This window comes from Trypanosoma conorhini, assembly GCF_003719485.1.
Source record: "Trypanosoma conorhini strain 025E chromosome Unknown Tco_14.4_contig_00557, whole genome shotgun sequence".
Lineage (NCBI taxonomy): Eukaryota > Euglenozoa > Kinetoplastea > Trypanosomatida > Trypanosomatidae > Trypanosoma > Trypanosoma conorhini.
Window position 1 is genome coordinate 1 of NW_021704647.1, and position 12,489 is coordinate 12,489.

General features: G+C 57.8%; 4 protein-coding genes across 4 annotated transcripts, besides 8 other annotated features; all 4 read left to right on the top strand.

Moving 5' to 3' along the window:
* The first annotated feature begins 292 nt into the window (after nucleotides 1–292).
* Nucleotides 293–325: a microsatellite.
* Nucleotides 326–1,191: 866 nt separating this feature from the next.
* Tco025E_07323 (uncharacterized protein) lies at nucleotides 1,192–2,271 on the top strand (the record flags this gene model as incomplete). Its single annotated transcript, XM_029374189.1, has 1 exon — nucleotides 1,192–2,271. The coding sequence occupies one exon, from the start codon at nucleotides 1,192–1,194 to the stop codon at nucleotides 2,269–2,271; it is 1,080 nt and encodes a 359-aa protein (XP_029225686.1).
* A 26-nt stretch (nucleotides 2,272–2,297) lies between these two features.
* Nucleotides 2,298–2,333: a microsatellite.
* Nucleotides 2,334–2,541: 208 nt separating this feature from the next.
* Nucleotides 2,542–2,577: a microsatellite.
* A 12-nt stretch (nucleotides 2,578–2,589) lies between these two features.
* On the top strand, nucleotides 2,590–7,974 carry Tco025E_07324 (uncharacterized protein; the record flags this gene model as incomplete). The annotated part of the gene is made up of 1 exon (XM_029374190.1): nucleotides 2,590–7,974. The coding sequence occupies one exon, from the start codon at nucleotides 2,590–2,592 to the stop codon at nucleotides 7,972–7,974; it is 5,385 nt and encodes a 1,794-aa protein (XP_029225687.1).
* Nucleotides 7,975–8,099: 125 nt separating this feature from the next.
* Nucleotides 8,100–8,125: a microsatellite.
* A 249-nt stretch (nucleotides 8,126–8,374) lies between these two features.
* Nucleotides 8,375–8,407: a microsatellite.
* Nucleotides 8,408–8,509: 102 nt separating this feature from the next.
* Nucleotides 8,510–10,402, top strand: Tco025E_07325 (alkylated DNA repair protein alkB like protein 6; the record flags this gene model as incomplete). The annotated part of the gene is made up of 1 exon (XM_029374191.1): nucleotides 8,510–10,402. One exon carries the CDS (start codon nucleotides 8,510–8,512, stop codon nucleotides 10,400–10,402), a length of 1,893 nt encoding a protein of 630 aa, XP_029225688.1.
* A 124-nt stretch (nucleotides 10,403–10,526) lies between these two features.
* Nucleotides 10,527–10,572: a sequence feature (GA-rich).
* Nucleotides 10,573–11,135: 563 nt separating this feature from the next.
* On the top strand, nucleotides 11,136–11,981 carry Tco025E_07326 (uncharacterized protein; the record flags this gene model as incomplete). Its single annotated transcript, XM_029374192.1, has 1 exon — nucleotides 11,136–11,981. The coding sequence occupies one exon, from the start codon at nucleotides 11,136–11,138 to the stop codon at nucleotides 11,979–11,981; it is 846 nt and encodes a 281-aa protein (XP_029225689.1).
* A 274-nt stretch (nucleotides 11,982–12,255) lies between these two features.
* Nucleotides 12,256–12,272: a microsatellite.
* A 202-nt stretch (nucleotides 12,273–12,474) lies between these two features.
* Nucleotides 12,475–12,489: part of a microsatellite that runs on past the window's edge.

Consider the following 12,489-nt stretch of genomic DNA (forward strand, 5'->3'; position numbering starts at 1 on the left):
ACGTGGGACGAAGTATAAGNTAAAGCTCGGTAGAGCTGCAATAGCACTATAAACGCGGTAATGTCGCGGATATGTATTATGTATATGTGTGTACCTACCACTGGTGTTCAACTACTGTGCAATATGAGATGTAATCTACACTTCCTGTATGTGTGTGTGTGTCACACTTTGATTTCAACTAACACATCTTTAGATACTAGCAAAATCTTTGTTCCGATGAGTGTTTTTTTTCTACGTTCTGCGATCGTGGTTGTGTATTTAACAGTGCTTTGCGGGGATGGGAGATGGACATTGTGCGTGTGCGTGTGCGTGTGCGTGTGTGTGTTGGATCCGCTGCATTGATAATGTCTACTGCCGTAAAGTGGCCTACGCATGTCTTGTTGCGCACGTGTGATGCATGAATTAACTGTATAGAAATGAAATTTGCTGTGTTCTCACTTTCGTGAAGTTTTTTCAATTTTTAATTTTTTTTTAAGTTTTTGGTTATCAGGGAGGCACTTCTGCGCATAATAAATTGAGCTGCATTTTTTTTTGTTTCTTTTTCTCGTTTTCCTTCACTCCCCATGTGCTAGAGGGGATAAGGAGGAAATGGTGGGGAGAATTCGACATGTGTCCCGGGCGGAGCTTTAGCCTGCGCGTTGGCGGCGGATGAGTCGCGGCTCGCTCTGCTGTGGGTGAATGCGCTCCCGCCGGCCAGGTAGAAACACCGAGGTGCGTAGGCAAAGAGAGAGAGAGTGGCGATGGAACGCGTGCGTCAAGCGGATGCGCGCATGTGCAAGCCTGTCTCCCGCCCTCTGTTGTTGTATTTGCTGTATTAGTGCGGGCTTGTGGCCTTGCACGTGTGTAGGTTCCGTATTGTTTCCTTTTTATTTTATTTCTTCTTTGCCTGCTTCTGCAATTGGGCCCAGCCTTCTTTTTTTTCTTCTGGGGAAATGAGGGGATTTTAGATGTTAAAATGTTTCTATGGGCGGGTCGGTGTCGCGTGCCACGCCGCTTTCCTCCGTCGCTGCCCTTCCGCCGTGGGCCCGCTTGTGCGGCTCCGTCACGCACGGCTTCTCCCTCCTCTTCCGTTTCTTTTTTTTTCTCCTTTTTTTTTGCCTGCTGCCCGCAAGCGAGGCGGCGGGTGCGTTAGCCGTGAAAACAAAACAAAAAAAAAGCAGGGAAAAAAATTGCGGAGGGCGTGGCCGCGCGATGCTACGCGCCTCCCGCGGTTTGTGGGCGGCGGCGGCGGCCCCCACCTCCGCCGACGTTGCCGCCGCCCTCCGCGTGTTGGGGCTTGACGCCAGCAACCCGCAGCACGTCACCGGGGAGCGGGTGCGGGCGCAGTACCTCCACCTCGCCCGACTGCACCACCCCGACCTGAGCAGCGGCGACGACCAAAAAATGAAGGTCGTCAACACGGCGTACGAGGTGCTGCAGACGAGTGGCGCGCTCAGCACGCTCGCCACCGGCGCAAAGGCCGGGCAGGTTGCGCAGGCGAGGCCGCAGGGCGACGGCGCAAGCGCGGCACGGTTCACACCCAAGGCGAAGCTGCGACGGCGCCGGGTGCCGGATGACTTTGCGGACGGCGACACATGGAGCATGAAGTCCACGCTGGAGTGGGAAACGCTGATGAACTCCAACTTTGGCCTAAACTGCGTGAGCGAAGAGGAATTGAAGAACCCCGCAAACCACCCCTTCAGCCATAGCAAGTTCTTCACCTTTGAAGATGACACCGCCATCTACCGCATGATCCGCGGCGGGGCGACAGTCAGGCAGGTGGCTCGCACCCTCGGGAAGTCACCCACCTTTGTAGAAAGGCGGCTTCATAACGCGCAGTTTAAGCAGCGAATTCAGTACGTTCTGCGCCACGAAAGACGACGTCGTCAGGGGCAAGGGGAGCAACAGCAGCAGCAGGGTGGGTCTCACGGTGGGAAACAGGCTTCAAACTCGGGAGGCGTCAAGAAGACGGAGCGTGCCTTCGGTGCATCGGACGCCTTTCATACGCTGACGCGGGAACGGCAGCAGCAGCAGAGGCTAGGACACAAACAACGGCCTTTTGCCGAGGAGAACCGACGGAAGAAGGAGTGGGAGCCGACCATTCCGAATTTTGAGTCCCCTGCCTTCTTTGCCGAGATGAGCCTGGAGGAAAAAGGGGCACATGCCGGATTGTTGCGGGAAGAGCAGCGCCAGCAACAGGTTCCACTCTCCTGGACACGAGCCGCATCGAAAGTAGGGCAGTCCTACGCGAACTACACACGATTTGCAGGAAAGCCGGCGAGGAAGCCGTAGTCTCGCATAAGGTGCTGCTGCTGCTGGTGTGTGTGTGTGTGTGTGTGTATTTGTGTGTGTGTCTGTTTATTGTTGTCCCCCGTGTCACGGCTGAGGCGTGTTTGTGGCCACCTGTCCCCTGCTACCCTTTCCTACCCCTTCATCTGCTGCTTTGGCACCGCAACACGAAGGAGCGAGGGCGGTTGGGGCTACGTGGGACGGCTTGTCTTTTGTTGACGCCCCATCCCCTCCCTCTCTCGCCCGCTCAGCAGATATACACATACACGCGTGTATATACATATATATGTATAATCACTATATGTAGATCCGATGAGAGGCATGAAGAACGATTGGGCTCCGCGTGAAGCGCTGTTGTTGTGCGTCACGGAGACTCGGTCGCGTTCCCCCACGCCTCGTGCGGCGACGGCCTCCCACTGTGAAGTCCAAACGACGACACACAACTTTCCTGCATCTTGCGGCGGGGCGGACACTCGTCGAACCGTGCGTTCTACCGTAAAGAAGGTAAAGACGACGATGCGTTGCAGCCTGGAGGTCTTCATGGCCTTCGTCAGCACACCGCAAAATCTGCAGTACCAGGAGGACGGGGTGCTGTGTAACGACGTGATCGGCAAAAGGGGAGAGGCACTGCTGATGCGCACCGTGTACCGGAACCATCCCCCGCTGGAGGTCGTTACCCTGCGTGAATCCAAGCTGTACCACGTCTCTGCGGCGGCTGACGCCAATGAGCCGCTGCAACGTTTTTTAAAGACTGCCCTGGTGAGTGTTTCTCACGACGGCAGTGTGCCTAAAGCTGTGAGGCTACAGGGCGCTGCGTCTCCCGCGCTCCCTGCCACTGTGTACGTGGATGCCGTTCACAGCGTTTCAGACGAGGGAACCGTGCCCGTGTCTGCTGCGACCGTGCGGGGGTGGATCCACCTCTCTGCCTTTATCGCATACGAGATGCCTGGGCCATGCGTGCACCTCACGTTTGTGAGTGCCCTGGACGAACAAGTCGCCGCCGCCATGGGACAATGTGAAAAGAGGGTTGCACGAATACGCAACCTATGTGAGATGCTGCAACAGATGATGTCAGGAGGAACACTAGCGCTTCTGCGGCAGCAGCATCAGCATCAGCAAGAGAAGCAAATGAGCGGGATTGAGCTTCTCGGCGGCGGTGGCTCCTCGGAACCCAGTGAACCGGCCCCTCAGGCACGACAAGAAATATCTGTGTCCGGCCCTCCCACACAGGCGCAAATGCGCGTGCTCCGCCCCCTTCTTAAGCTGCAGAATGGGACTTCGTGGCAGCATCGTCTGCGGCACGAAGGCTGCGACGTGGAAGAGTGTGAGGCACGTCGGTGCATTGCCGCGCCACCCTTCTTGAAGGCCTACCGTATTTCGACATCTATTGCGTGTTCCCTGGCGACATTTTTCTCTCTCGTTGGAGACCCGCTGCAGGCGCACCGCTACGATGCTTTTCTGGAGACTTCAATGATCATTGACACTAAAAAGGAAGGGGAGGTGGTCTATGGACGCTGCAGGCGGCTAGCCACGCACTCTTCCCTGCGTGATTACTGTGTTGTTGTCACCACCGTCCTCCTGCAACCGGACCAGCTAGAGGAACCTGAACAGCTGCTGTCCGTAGACGGGTCCGCGATGATGGTATACATCCAAAATGCCATTCAGTGCAACTACCGCCCCCACTGCGCGGGCTACGAACGGCAGGTTGTATACGCCTTTGGGTACATTGCCACAAACACGGCCGAGGACAATCGAGTGCGGGCGCAGCATATAGTCTGCATTGACACCGTGGACAACACGAATCACAGACTGGAGCTGGCGATGGTGCAGGAGCACATTACCCGAATGGCGTGGGTGCGTCAGGTCTGTGAAGACGCCAAGGACAAAGCTACCGCTATTTACCCCTCTCTAGCCTCCTTCGCGTCTGCGGACGAAGGGAATAATACTGCCAGTAAAGCGGCAAATGGGGAGGAGGAGGAGGAATTAGAAGAAGCAGCGGCAGCAATGTCGTTTATTGAAGTAGCAACCATTGAGGATGTCAACTCCATTGTTTACACCCACGACAGTGAGAGCTGCGTTACCCAACAGGCTCCTTTGGACGGGTCATTTGAGGAGCTTGAAGGGATATTTGCGGCACACTCCAGTGGGGTGAGAACTCCCTCCCAACATGCATCGCCTCTGCATCATTGCCAGACACCTGCAGCGACGGCGCACAGCCCCCACCCAAGGGATACGGCAGACCGGACCTCTTGGGCAACGCCAATAGCCGCTAGGAAGCAGGAGGAAGTAGCAATAAACAAGCACCCCGTCGTGCTAAAAAACACTCTGCACCTACCAATGACACCACCGCGAGACTTTCTTCAGGTGGAAATACGCTCCTGTCGCAATATGCTGAGGTTGGGCAGAACAAAACATTGTGTGTTATTTTTTCGTCTGCGCACGTCGGCCGCGTCTGCGCAGACGGCACGGGTTGCATTGAAGGAGAGCTCTTTCTTTTATAAGGAGCGCTTGCTCTTTGAAGGACCACAAGGGGACTGGCTGACGGTGATAGCCGTGGTGCGGACGGCCTCTGGACGCATGAAACGTCTTGGGAAGGCTATTCTTTCGCTGCGGAACATACGGGAGTCGGAGCCACACACACGGTGGGTGCATTTAGTGGGGGATTCTGGCACTAGTGGCGCCTCGGTGCGTGGGGAAGTGTGTATCACTCTGCGTGGCGGTGGATTGAACGCGCGGGCGACAGTAGCGCCGTTGTCGGTGGTGGCAGAGAAATCATTGCGGAGACGCATTCGCCACTTTTTGATGTCTTCTGGACGACGGCACCTGCATCGTCTCGAGTGGCTTGTTGGTCGCTGCTGGGGGAAGACCCCGGCTGAGGTGGACGCCGTACTGGCAAAGTACCAGACAGGGAAGCGCCAGAACAACAAGGTCGTGCTCACCGTGTTTGATGTGCAGGGGCTGAGGACAGAGCAGGGAGTGCCCCTGCTCAGTGGCCCGGCATGTCAAGTGTGGGTGGAGACCAGAAGCGTGCGTCACTGCTCGCGGACGGTGCCGCTGCAGCAAGTGGCTGTTTTCAAGGAAGCCTTTCAGCTCATAGTCGACGCGGCGGAGGCTATTCGTGTGACGGTGGCCGTTGGGGGGACCATTGTGGGGAAGGTGCTCCTCTCCCCTAACCCACCGAAGGTTGGGGGAGTGCGCGTGCATACGCTTTTTGCGGCGGCTGGGACGATTCGGGCGGTGCCCAGCGGCGTCATCACCGTCGCGCTGCACGGCGATGTGAGTCACTTGGGCGGTCACAACGCCTCTGGCGACCTCTTGGAAGAAGCAGCCCGCATCTCGCGTCTTCGGCTGCTGCTTTGGAAGCACGCCCGTAATATTTTGCACAGGCTGGACGTGATTGCCGCCTCGCTCCACGATTTGGAGCACTATGCAAGCACCATTGGTCCATGTCCTCCACTCTGCGATGTTCGCGTCTCCGTGAAGTGGTGGGAGCCGTCTGTTCCCGCGTGGGACAGCCCCGCTACGGCCGCGGCCGTCGCCGAAGACGACGAGGGGGAGAGGGAAGGGGCCCAATTGGCGCATTATCGCAGTATTTCCAAACGCGGCGCAGTCTACGCCGTGATTCATGCAGGGTTGCATTATTACAAAAGCGGCCTTGTGCGTGTTCGAGACAATGGCACGGCCCAGTTTGATGACCCTGTCACCTTTCACGGCGTTCTCCCTGAACTAGACGAGGTGGCTGTCTCCATCGTTGGGAAAGGAACTTCTGGAGCCTGCGAAACTGATTTGGGTCTGGCCGTCCTCCCGCTTCGCGCCTTAGTGCGGCGGCAGACACTCTTGCTTACGCTGCCGCTTGTGCGGCATGCTGGCACGGCGGATGCGCATTTTAAGGGGTCCGTGCAGGTGGAACTTTTTGCGGTGAATTTCAGTGGAACCTCCATCGCAGGCAGGGTGCCCGCCTCTGCTCGCTCGCAGCTTCGACGGTTGCTTTACCGGTATGCCCCGCATCAGATGCACCGCGTGGAATGTCTTCTCTTAGATCACGCGGGACGTGAGGAGGAATTTGTGCATGCGTTGCTGGAAAAGTACGGACCGGATGCGTACCCATCACTTATGGAAATACATCTTATTGGACTTTGCAACTTTGCACCGGCCTGCGCCTGCTACGTGAAGGTGTACCTGAATGGGGAGTCCGTGCTGCGTTCGTCGCAGCAGTCAGGCGCGGAAAACATTACATTTGCCCCATCCGACGCAAAGAATACCGCCGTAGTGACACTTGACGATCCACAGCACGCGCGGCTGCGATTTAAAGTGGCGCAGTCCCGCTACCTCCAATCCGCCACTGTCTCCTTCGCCGAGATGAGTCTGAGGAGCATGGTTGCGGGGTGCCTTAACGAGTGCTGGCTTCCGCTGTTCGACAGCCACGGTGCGGAAATTGGACGTCTTGGGGTGGCGCTAAAGTGCAATGGGTTTATCTCTCGCGAAGCGGCGCCAGTGAAGTTGGAGGTGGCTGAGAAGGACGCTGTTTCTCTGCTCCGCAAGTACAAACGCGAGGCCCTGCCGTTTCTTCAGCCGCTTATGGCAGAGGCCGGAGGTGCGGCGACGGTGCATGCGGAGCTGCGCCGCCGTGTCGCCCCGAGGCCCATCGCTGCCACGGTGTATGTGTGTGTTGAGGCCCTCTCTCTGACGGAGCCCGGCGTCTTGCATGATCCGCGCCGTCGCGTACAACAACAACAGCAGCAGCAGCAGGCACTAAGGACACCGCCGCCACGGGAAAATGAAGGCAACGAGTACACAGTGAGTGCCAGCTGTGACCGCGAGGAAGTGAGTCTGATTTGGTCCGAGCAGTTGCACGGATCCGGTGTGGATATTCGTCTGGATATTCCCGAGTTTGGCAGGTATGAGGACCACCGCCTCACCCTCGCTGTAAGGCGGCACGCTCGAGAGGCACGATCCCTGTCCCGCAGTGGAAGTAAGCTGCGCGCAAACTCGCGCGGTAGCCGCAACAACTCCCCTCGACAAACGACACCCCAGCAACTGCTGCCGTCGATCGAGCTGGGCCGCGTGGTGGTCTCGCTTAGGGCACTGCTCACCCGCAGCCTGTATGACGTGGCGGAGCGTGTCACACTTCCCCTGGTCTCCTTTACACAAAGTCCAGCTGCGATGCGGACACTGCAGCAACAACTGCGGCCATCGGCGGCGTTGCCGTCTCCGTGTAGTGTAGTTGGTAGCGTCAGCTTTCGCGTCCGTCTCCCTGCGTTTGAGCACGTTCCGCCATGGCTGCGGCTGCACGATTCTGAGATGGGGAGACATTCAGCGATCAACCGGGCATGCATTCGGCACTATGAGGAGCAAATTCGTGATATATTGGCGAGACACGAGCCGCAGAAGTTGCTCGACCTTCACTACACGCTTTACGAACGTGATGTGGCGCAAGGGCAGTGGAGTCTTTCGCTGCGCGACTGGAAACGTGTGCTGTTGCGGCGGCTGGGTGTCGCTGAGGGCACACCAGATGTTTCCTCGTCCTCACCACGTGTAAAAAGCCGCCAGAAGGACGCCAGTGGGCGGGAGTCGGCGGAAGAGAGGCGAGATTCCAAGAGGCGCAATGGTGGCGTGGCATTGTCTGAATCGACGGAGGAAGTTGGGCAGAATACGCGCGTGAATCGCATACTTTTTCCAGACGGAGATGCATCCACCCCTTTGTAGAAGCATGACGGTGGGGAAATGTGGGTCACATTCTTCGTCTCCTCGCATCCTCAGTCACCCGGGCCGACCCTCCTCATTTTTTGTGGTTTGATTCTCATATATTTCACTCTGTCATTTTATCCGTATTGTTTGTTTGTTTTTTTTCTTGTTTTCCTGTACCTGTGGAGCTTGTTGTATTGCGGTCCCTGGGAAGAAGAAAACTCGCGCCCCTGTTCTTTCTGGATGTCCCGGCCCTACTTCCTCCCCCGGTGTGTGCTTCTGCTTCTGAGCTTCCTGGGGGAGCGTGTCGGTGTGTTCGGCCTTGCGTTTTGGACGGCGTTGTGCTTCACTTTTGCCAGAAGTCCTTTCGTTTCTTTTTTTCATTGGATGACGCAGAAAACAGAGAGGAAAAGAAGAAAAGCACACACACACACACACACACACACACACACACCATCCTTCCGCGGAGAGAGGGAGTGAGTGACATTTTCAGAAGGAAGAGAAACAGCAGCGCGGACAGCTGTGCGGAAAGGGCAGAGTTGTTGTTGGTAGAAGCATGCGCCGCGTCCTTCTCCCGGCAGCGGCGGCGGGGGCCTCGCGTCGGATGCGGTGGTTTGTGGGCCTATGGGCGGTGCGAGGCCTCTCCACCGCCCCCGACGCCGCGGCGGGCGGCACGAAGATGTCTGGCTTTGAGTTTTCCACCCCGAACTTCTCCCTCGACGGCGGAGTGGACGTGGGCGCGGACGACGTCGTGAGGGATTTGGTGACAAGCCCCGTGACGGACCTCGACTTTGTGCGCGACGTGTACGGCCCGTGGTTGGTGCTGACGGAGGAGCTGCAGGGGGAGCTCTTCGTCGACCACGATCGTATGGTCTACCTGCGGCCGGCGAACGGGCTCGGCTTCGGCGTCGGGCGCATCGAAGTCGCGGAGCCCGGCACCGCCGGCACCGCCTTTTCGCTCCAGCTGGAGTCCTACACGTACCCGGTGACGAGCGTCATGGCGCCCTACGCCCCCACCGCGCTGGAGGTCACCGGCCTGCTGAAGCGTGTGGAGTCCACCTCCGGCGAGTACGCGACCTTTTCGCTGGTCGCGACGTGGCGCAAGAAGGACGGAACAAGCGGCAAGTTCAACGCCGCCAAACTCTCCCCGTGGGATCCCGCCACGAGCGCCAAGCCGTGGGAACCCAGGGCGGAGCTGCAGAGCATCTTCCACGAGGTCTTTCCCAAGCCACTTGTCCTCACCTCACATTTGCGGCGGTCGCAGGCGGCGCGTGAGGCGAGCGGTGACCCCGGCCGCGCGCAGCCGCACCACCTCTCACTGGAGCCCTACCACGTGGGTGACGTTCCCGGTCTTCACTACATCCCCAACTACATTTCGGAGGACGAGGAGCAGCAGATACTGCAACTTGTGAAGGACACACCAAAGGAGCTAAAGACGCAGCTGGAGAAGCGTACTGTGCAGGAGTGGGGCTGCACCATGTGTGAGGAGTGCAACAAGAGCTTCGTTGCCGACAGGAACATGCCACCGTGGGTGGATGCCTGTAACGACATGCTGTTGCATGATGGTATCTTTACCCCGAGCACGTTCCCCAACAGCGTCCGCGTACACGAGTACCAGGTCGGTGAGGGCATCGGCGCCCACTGTGATGGGCCTATTTACGTTCCACTTGTCTCCGTCTTGTCGCTGAACTCCCCGTGCGTCATGTTTTTTTACGCCCGACGGGAGCCGTATGCGCAGCCCATGGAGCACTACAATGACACCTTCCGCTTTGACACCGGCATAGCTGTGGAGAAGCCTCTGCAGTTTGTCGTGATGGAGCCGCGCTCGCTGCTGCTCTTCCGCGGCGATGCGTACTACTACCACCCACACGGCACCTCGGATCGTGAGGTGGACGAGCTATCGCCCGACGTCGCGGGGAAACTTGTCAACCGCCACCTCCTGCAGGACCCCAGTATCACAGAAGTCAAGAAGTCGTATCGCGTGAGCATCACAACGAGAAATTTGCTGCCGCGCTGCAACCATCAGCCCACGCGGGCTGAGTACGGTATGAAGCGGGCGTGGTACGTGTACAACCAGCTGCCGGTGCCGGAGCCGCTCGTGACGCCCGCCCCACTGCCGCCGACGCCAGCATCAACAACAACAACAAATACTACTACTACTACTACAGTAAGTGGGAAAATGCAGGAGCATAAAGACACTTCAGTAGCCGCAGCAGCGGTTAAAGCAGACTCTGACATCAATTTTTCGGATCTCGAAAAGAAGCTGGACGCCCTACTCACCCAACAAAGCTCTCTTGTGGAGCAGGTAGGTGAGCTTCGTCAGCTGATGGCAAACGAGGCAACGTTCCGCAGTGAAGTGTCAACAGTGCTGAACCACCTTTCCTCTACGATGCTGGATATCGACAGCAAGCTGGAGGATAGGGAGGAGCGGGAGGCGAGCAGCAAGTAGTCCGCCGCACTAGGGCACCGCAGGAGGAGTAATTCTGACGTGCATGCAGACATGCAAATACGCACAAGCAAACTAGCTCACATGCACACACATTGTACACGCGGTAAGTAAGGGGCAGCGGGGAAGAGAACGGAGAGAGAGAGAGTTAGAGAGAGAGCGTGGAGCGGGAGGACACCAGAAGACACGGGTTGGCTCAAAAGGACTCAGCCTGGGGTTGGAATAATAAATATAACACATCACACACAAAAATTTAAACTGTGGGGGATAAAAAAAGCAAAGGCAGTCCTCGAGGGGTAAGGTGTGGCGGCCTAAAAATCTGTGCGGCACGCACAGGGTAGATTTCCCCCGTACACGCAGCATAAATGTTTTTTTTACTTTTTTTTGTTTAGTTGCCTCTTTTAGTTTAATGAAAGAGTGACCCACCAACTGAACTCGCGTTTCTCTCAATTTTACTCTGCGTGTGTGTGCGTGTGTGGGTGGGTGTCACTGCACTGCCTGAAACAAAAGTCGGAGAGGAGAGGGGGAAGGAGAAATAAACGTCTGTGGGCGCCTTGGCTGTGGCGGAGTTCCTCTCTCCTTTCCCTTGCGATCCTTTGTTCACTTTATTCCTTTTTTTTTCCTTCCTTGTTGTTATTGCCTTTATTGCTTCGAGTCCCTGTTTTCTTCTCAGTCACCCCTCACAGGCGGTGAAGAGGCAGCAGGGCGTTTCTCTCTCGGCGGGGGCGGCACCGCCATGGCGGCGCCAGACGACGCCGCGGAGGAGATGGACATGCTGCTCTCCATGTTCCCCGACGAGGCGAGGAGGGACCCCACCCACCCGTCGACGCTTGTCCTCGCGTTGCCCTTCCGCTTCGTGCTCCACGTCACTGTGCCGCCGCGCGGGTACCCGGAGGCCGCACACCCCTCGCTCTTCGTCGCGGCGGGGCCGAACGCGCCTCTCATAACGCAGTTTTTGTCCCAACTAACGAGGGCCCTCCGCGAGGAGGTGCCGCTTGGTGGGCCGATGCTGCTGCACATCTTCACCCTTGCGCAGGACATGGCAGGTGAACTGCAGCAAACGCGTGAAGCGGCGGTGCGGGAGGCGCAGGAGCGGCGGGAGGCGACGGAGTCGGACGCGCAGCTGGCCCTTGCCGTGCGAGAGACCTCGTCGGTGGAGGTGTGGGCCAGCGATGCCATCACCGATCGCAAGTCGAAGTTTGTGGCGCACATGGCGCGCGTCGACTCGGAGGAGGCTGTGCGGGCGGTGGTGAAGCATCTTCGGCGTCAGAAACACATTGCGGAGGCGGCGCACCCAGCCATCTACGCCTACCGCTTCACCGACGCCGCCGGTGTGGTGCACCTCGACAGCGACGACGACGGCGAGACGGGGGCAGCGGCGCGGATCCTGTTCCTTTTGGAGCAGCTGAAGGTGGACGGCTATTTGGTGGTTGTGACGCGCTGGTTTGGCGGCATTCTCCTTGGCCCGGACCGGTTTAAGCACATCATGGAGGTGGCGCGGAACGTCTTGCTGACGATCCCGCAGCGGGAGCAGGAGCAGGGGGAGGGGGGGAGCTGCCGCGGCGGGCAACGCAGGCGGTGAGCTCCCCACACAAAAAAAAAAACACGGGCGCAATGATGGAGCACAGCGCTGGATGGATTGACGCTGTGGCCCCCGGTGCTGCGGCAGGGCAAATTACAAAGCAGGAGAGGCGAGGAAGGAATAAAGAAGGCGATTGAAAAAAGCGCTAAGTATTGCGCGAGAGGAATGGAATCGACTATGGCTTACTTGCTTGTATCGTTGCGACTCTTTCTAACGCGCCGGCGTGCGAGGCCACCGGGGATGGCTCTTCTGTCCCCCGCTTCAACCCACAATTTCCTCCTCCTCCTCCTCTCATGGCCACATCACGGTGAAACCCTGTACGCACATTGCACACAGTATAAAAGAGTGAGACAGAGACAGAGCGAGGAGCCCGCACGCGTTTTCTCTTCCTTTGCCTGTGCACCCACACCTCACGTGTTTGGAACGTAACTAAACCGCAGCCCGGTCTATTCATAGCCGTGCTGTGGCAAGGAGCGAAACGTAGAGAGGGAGGCACACACACACACAC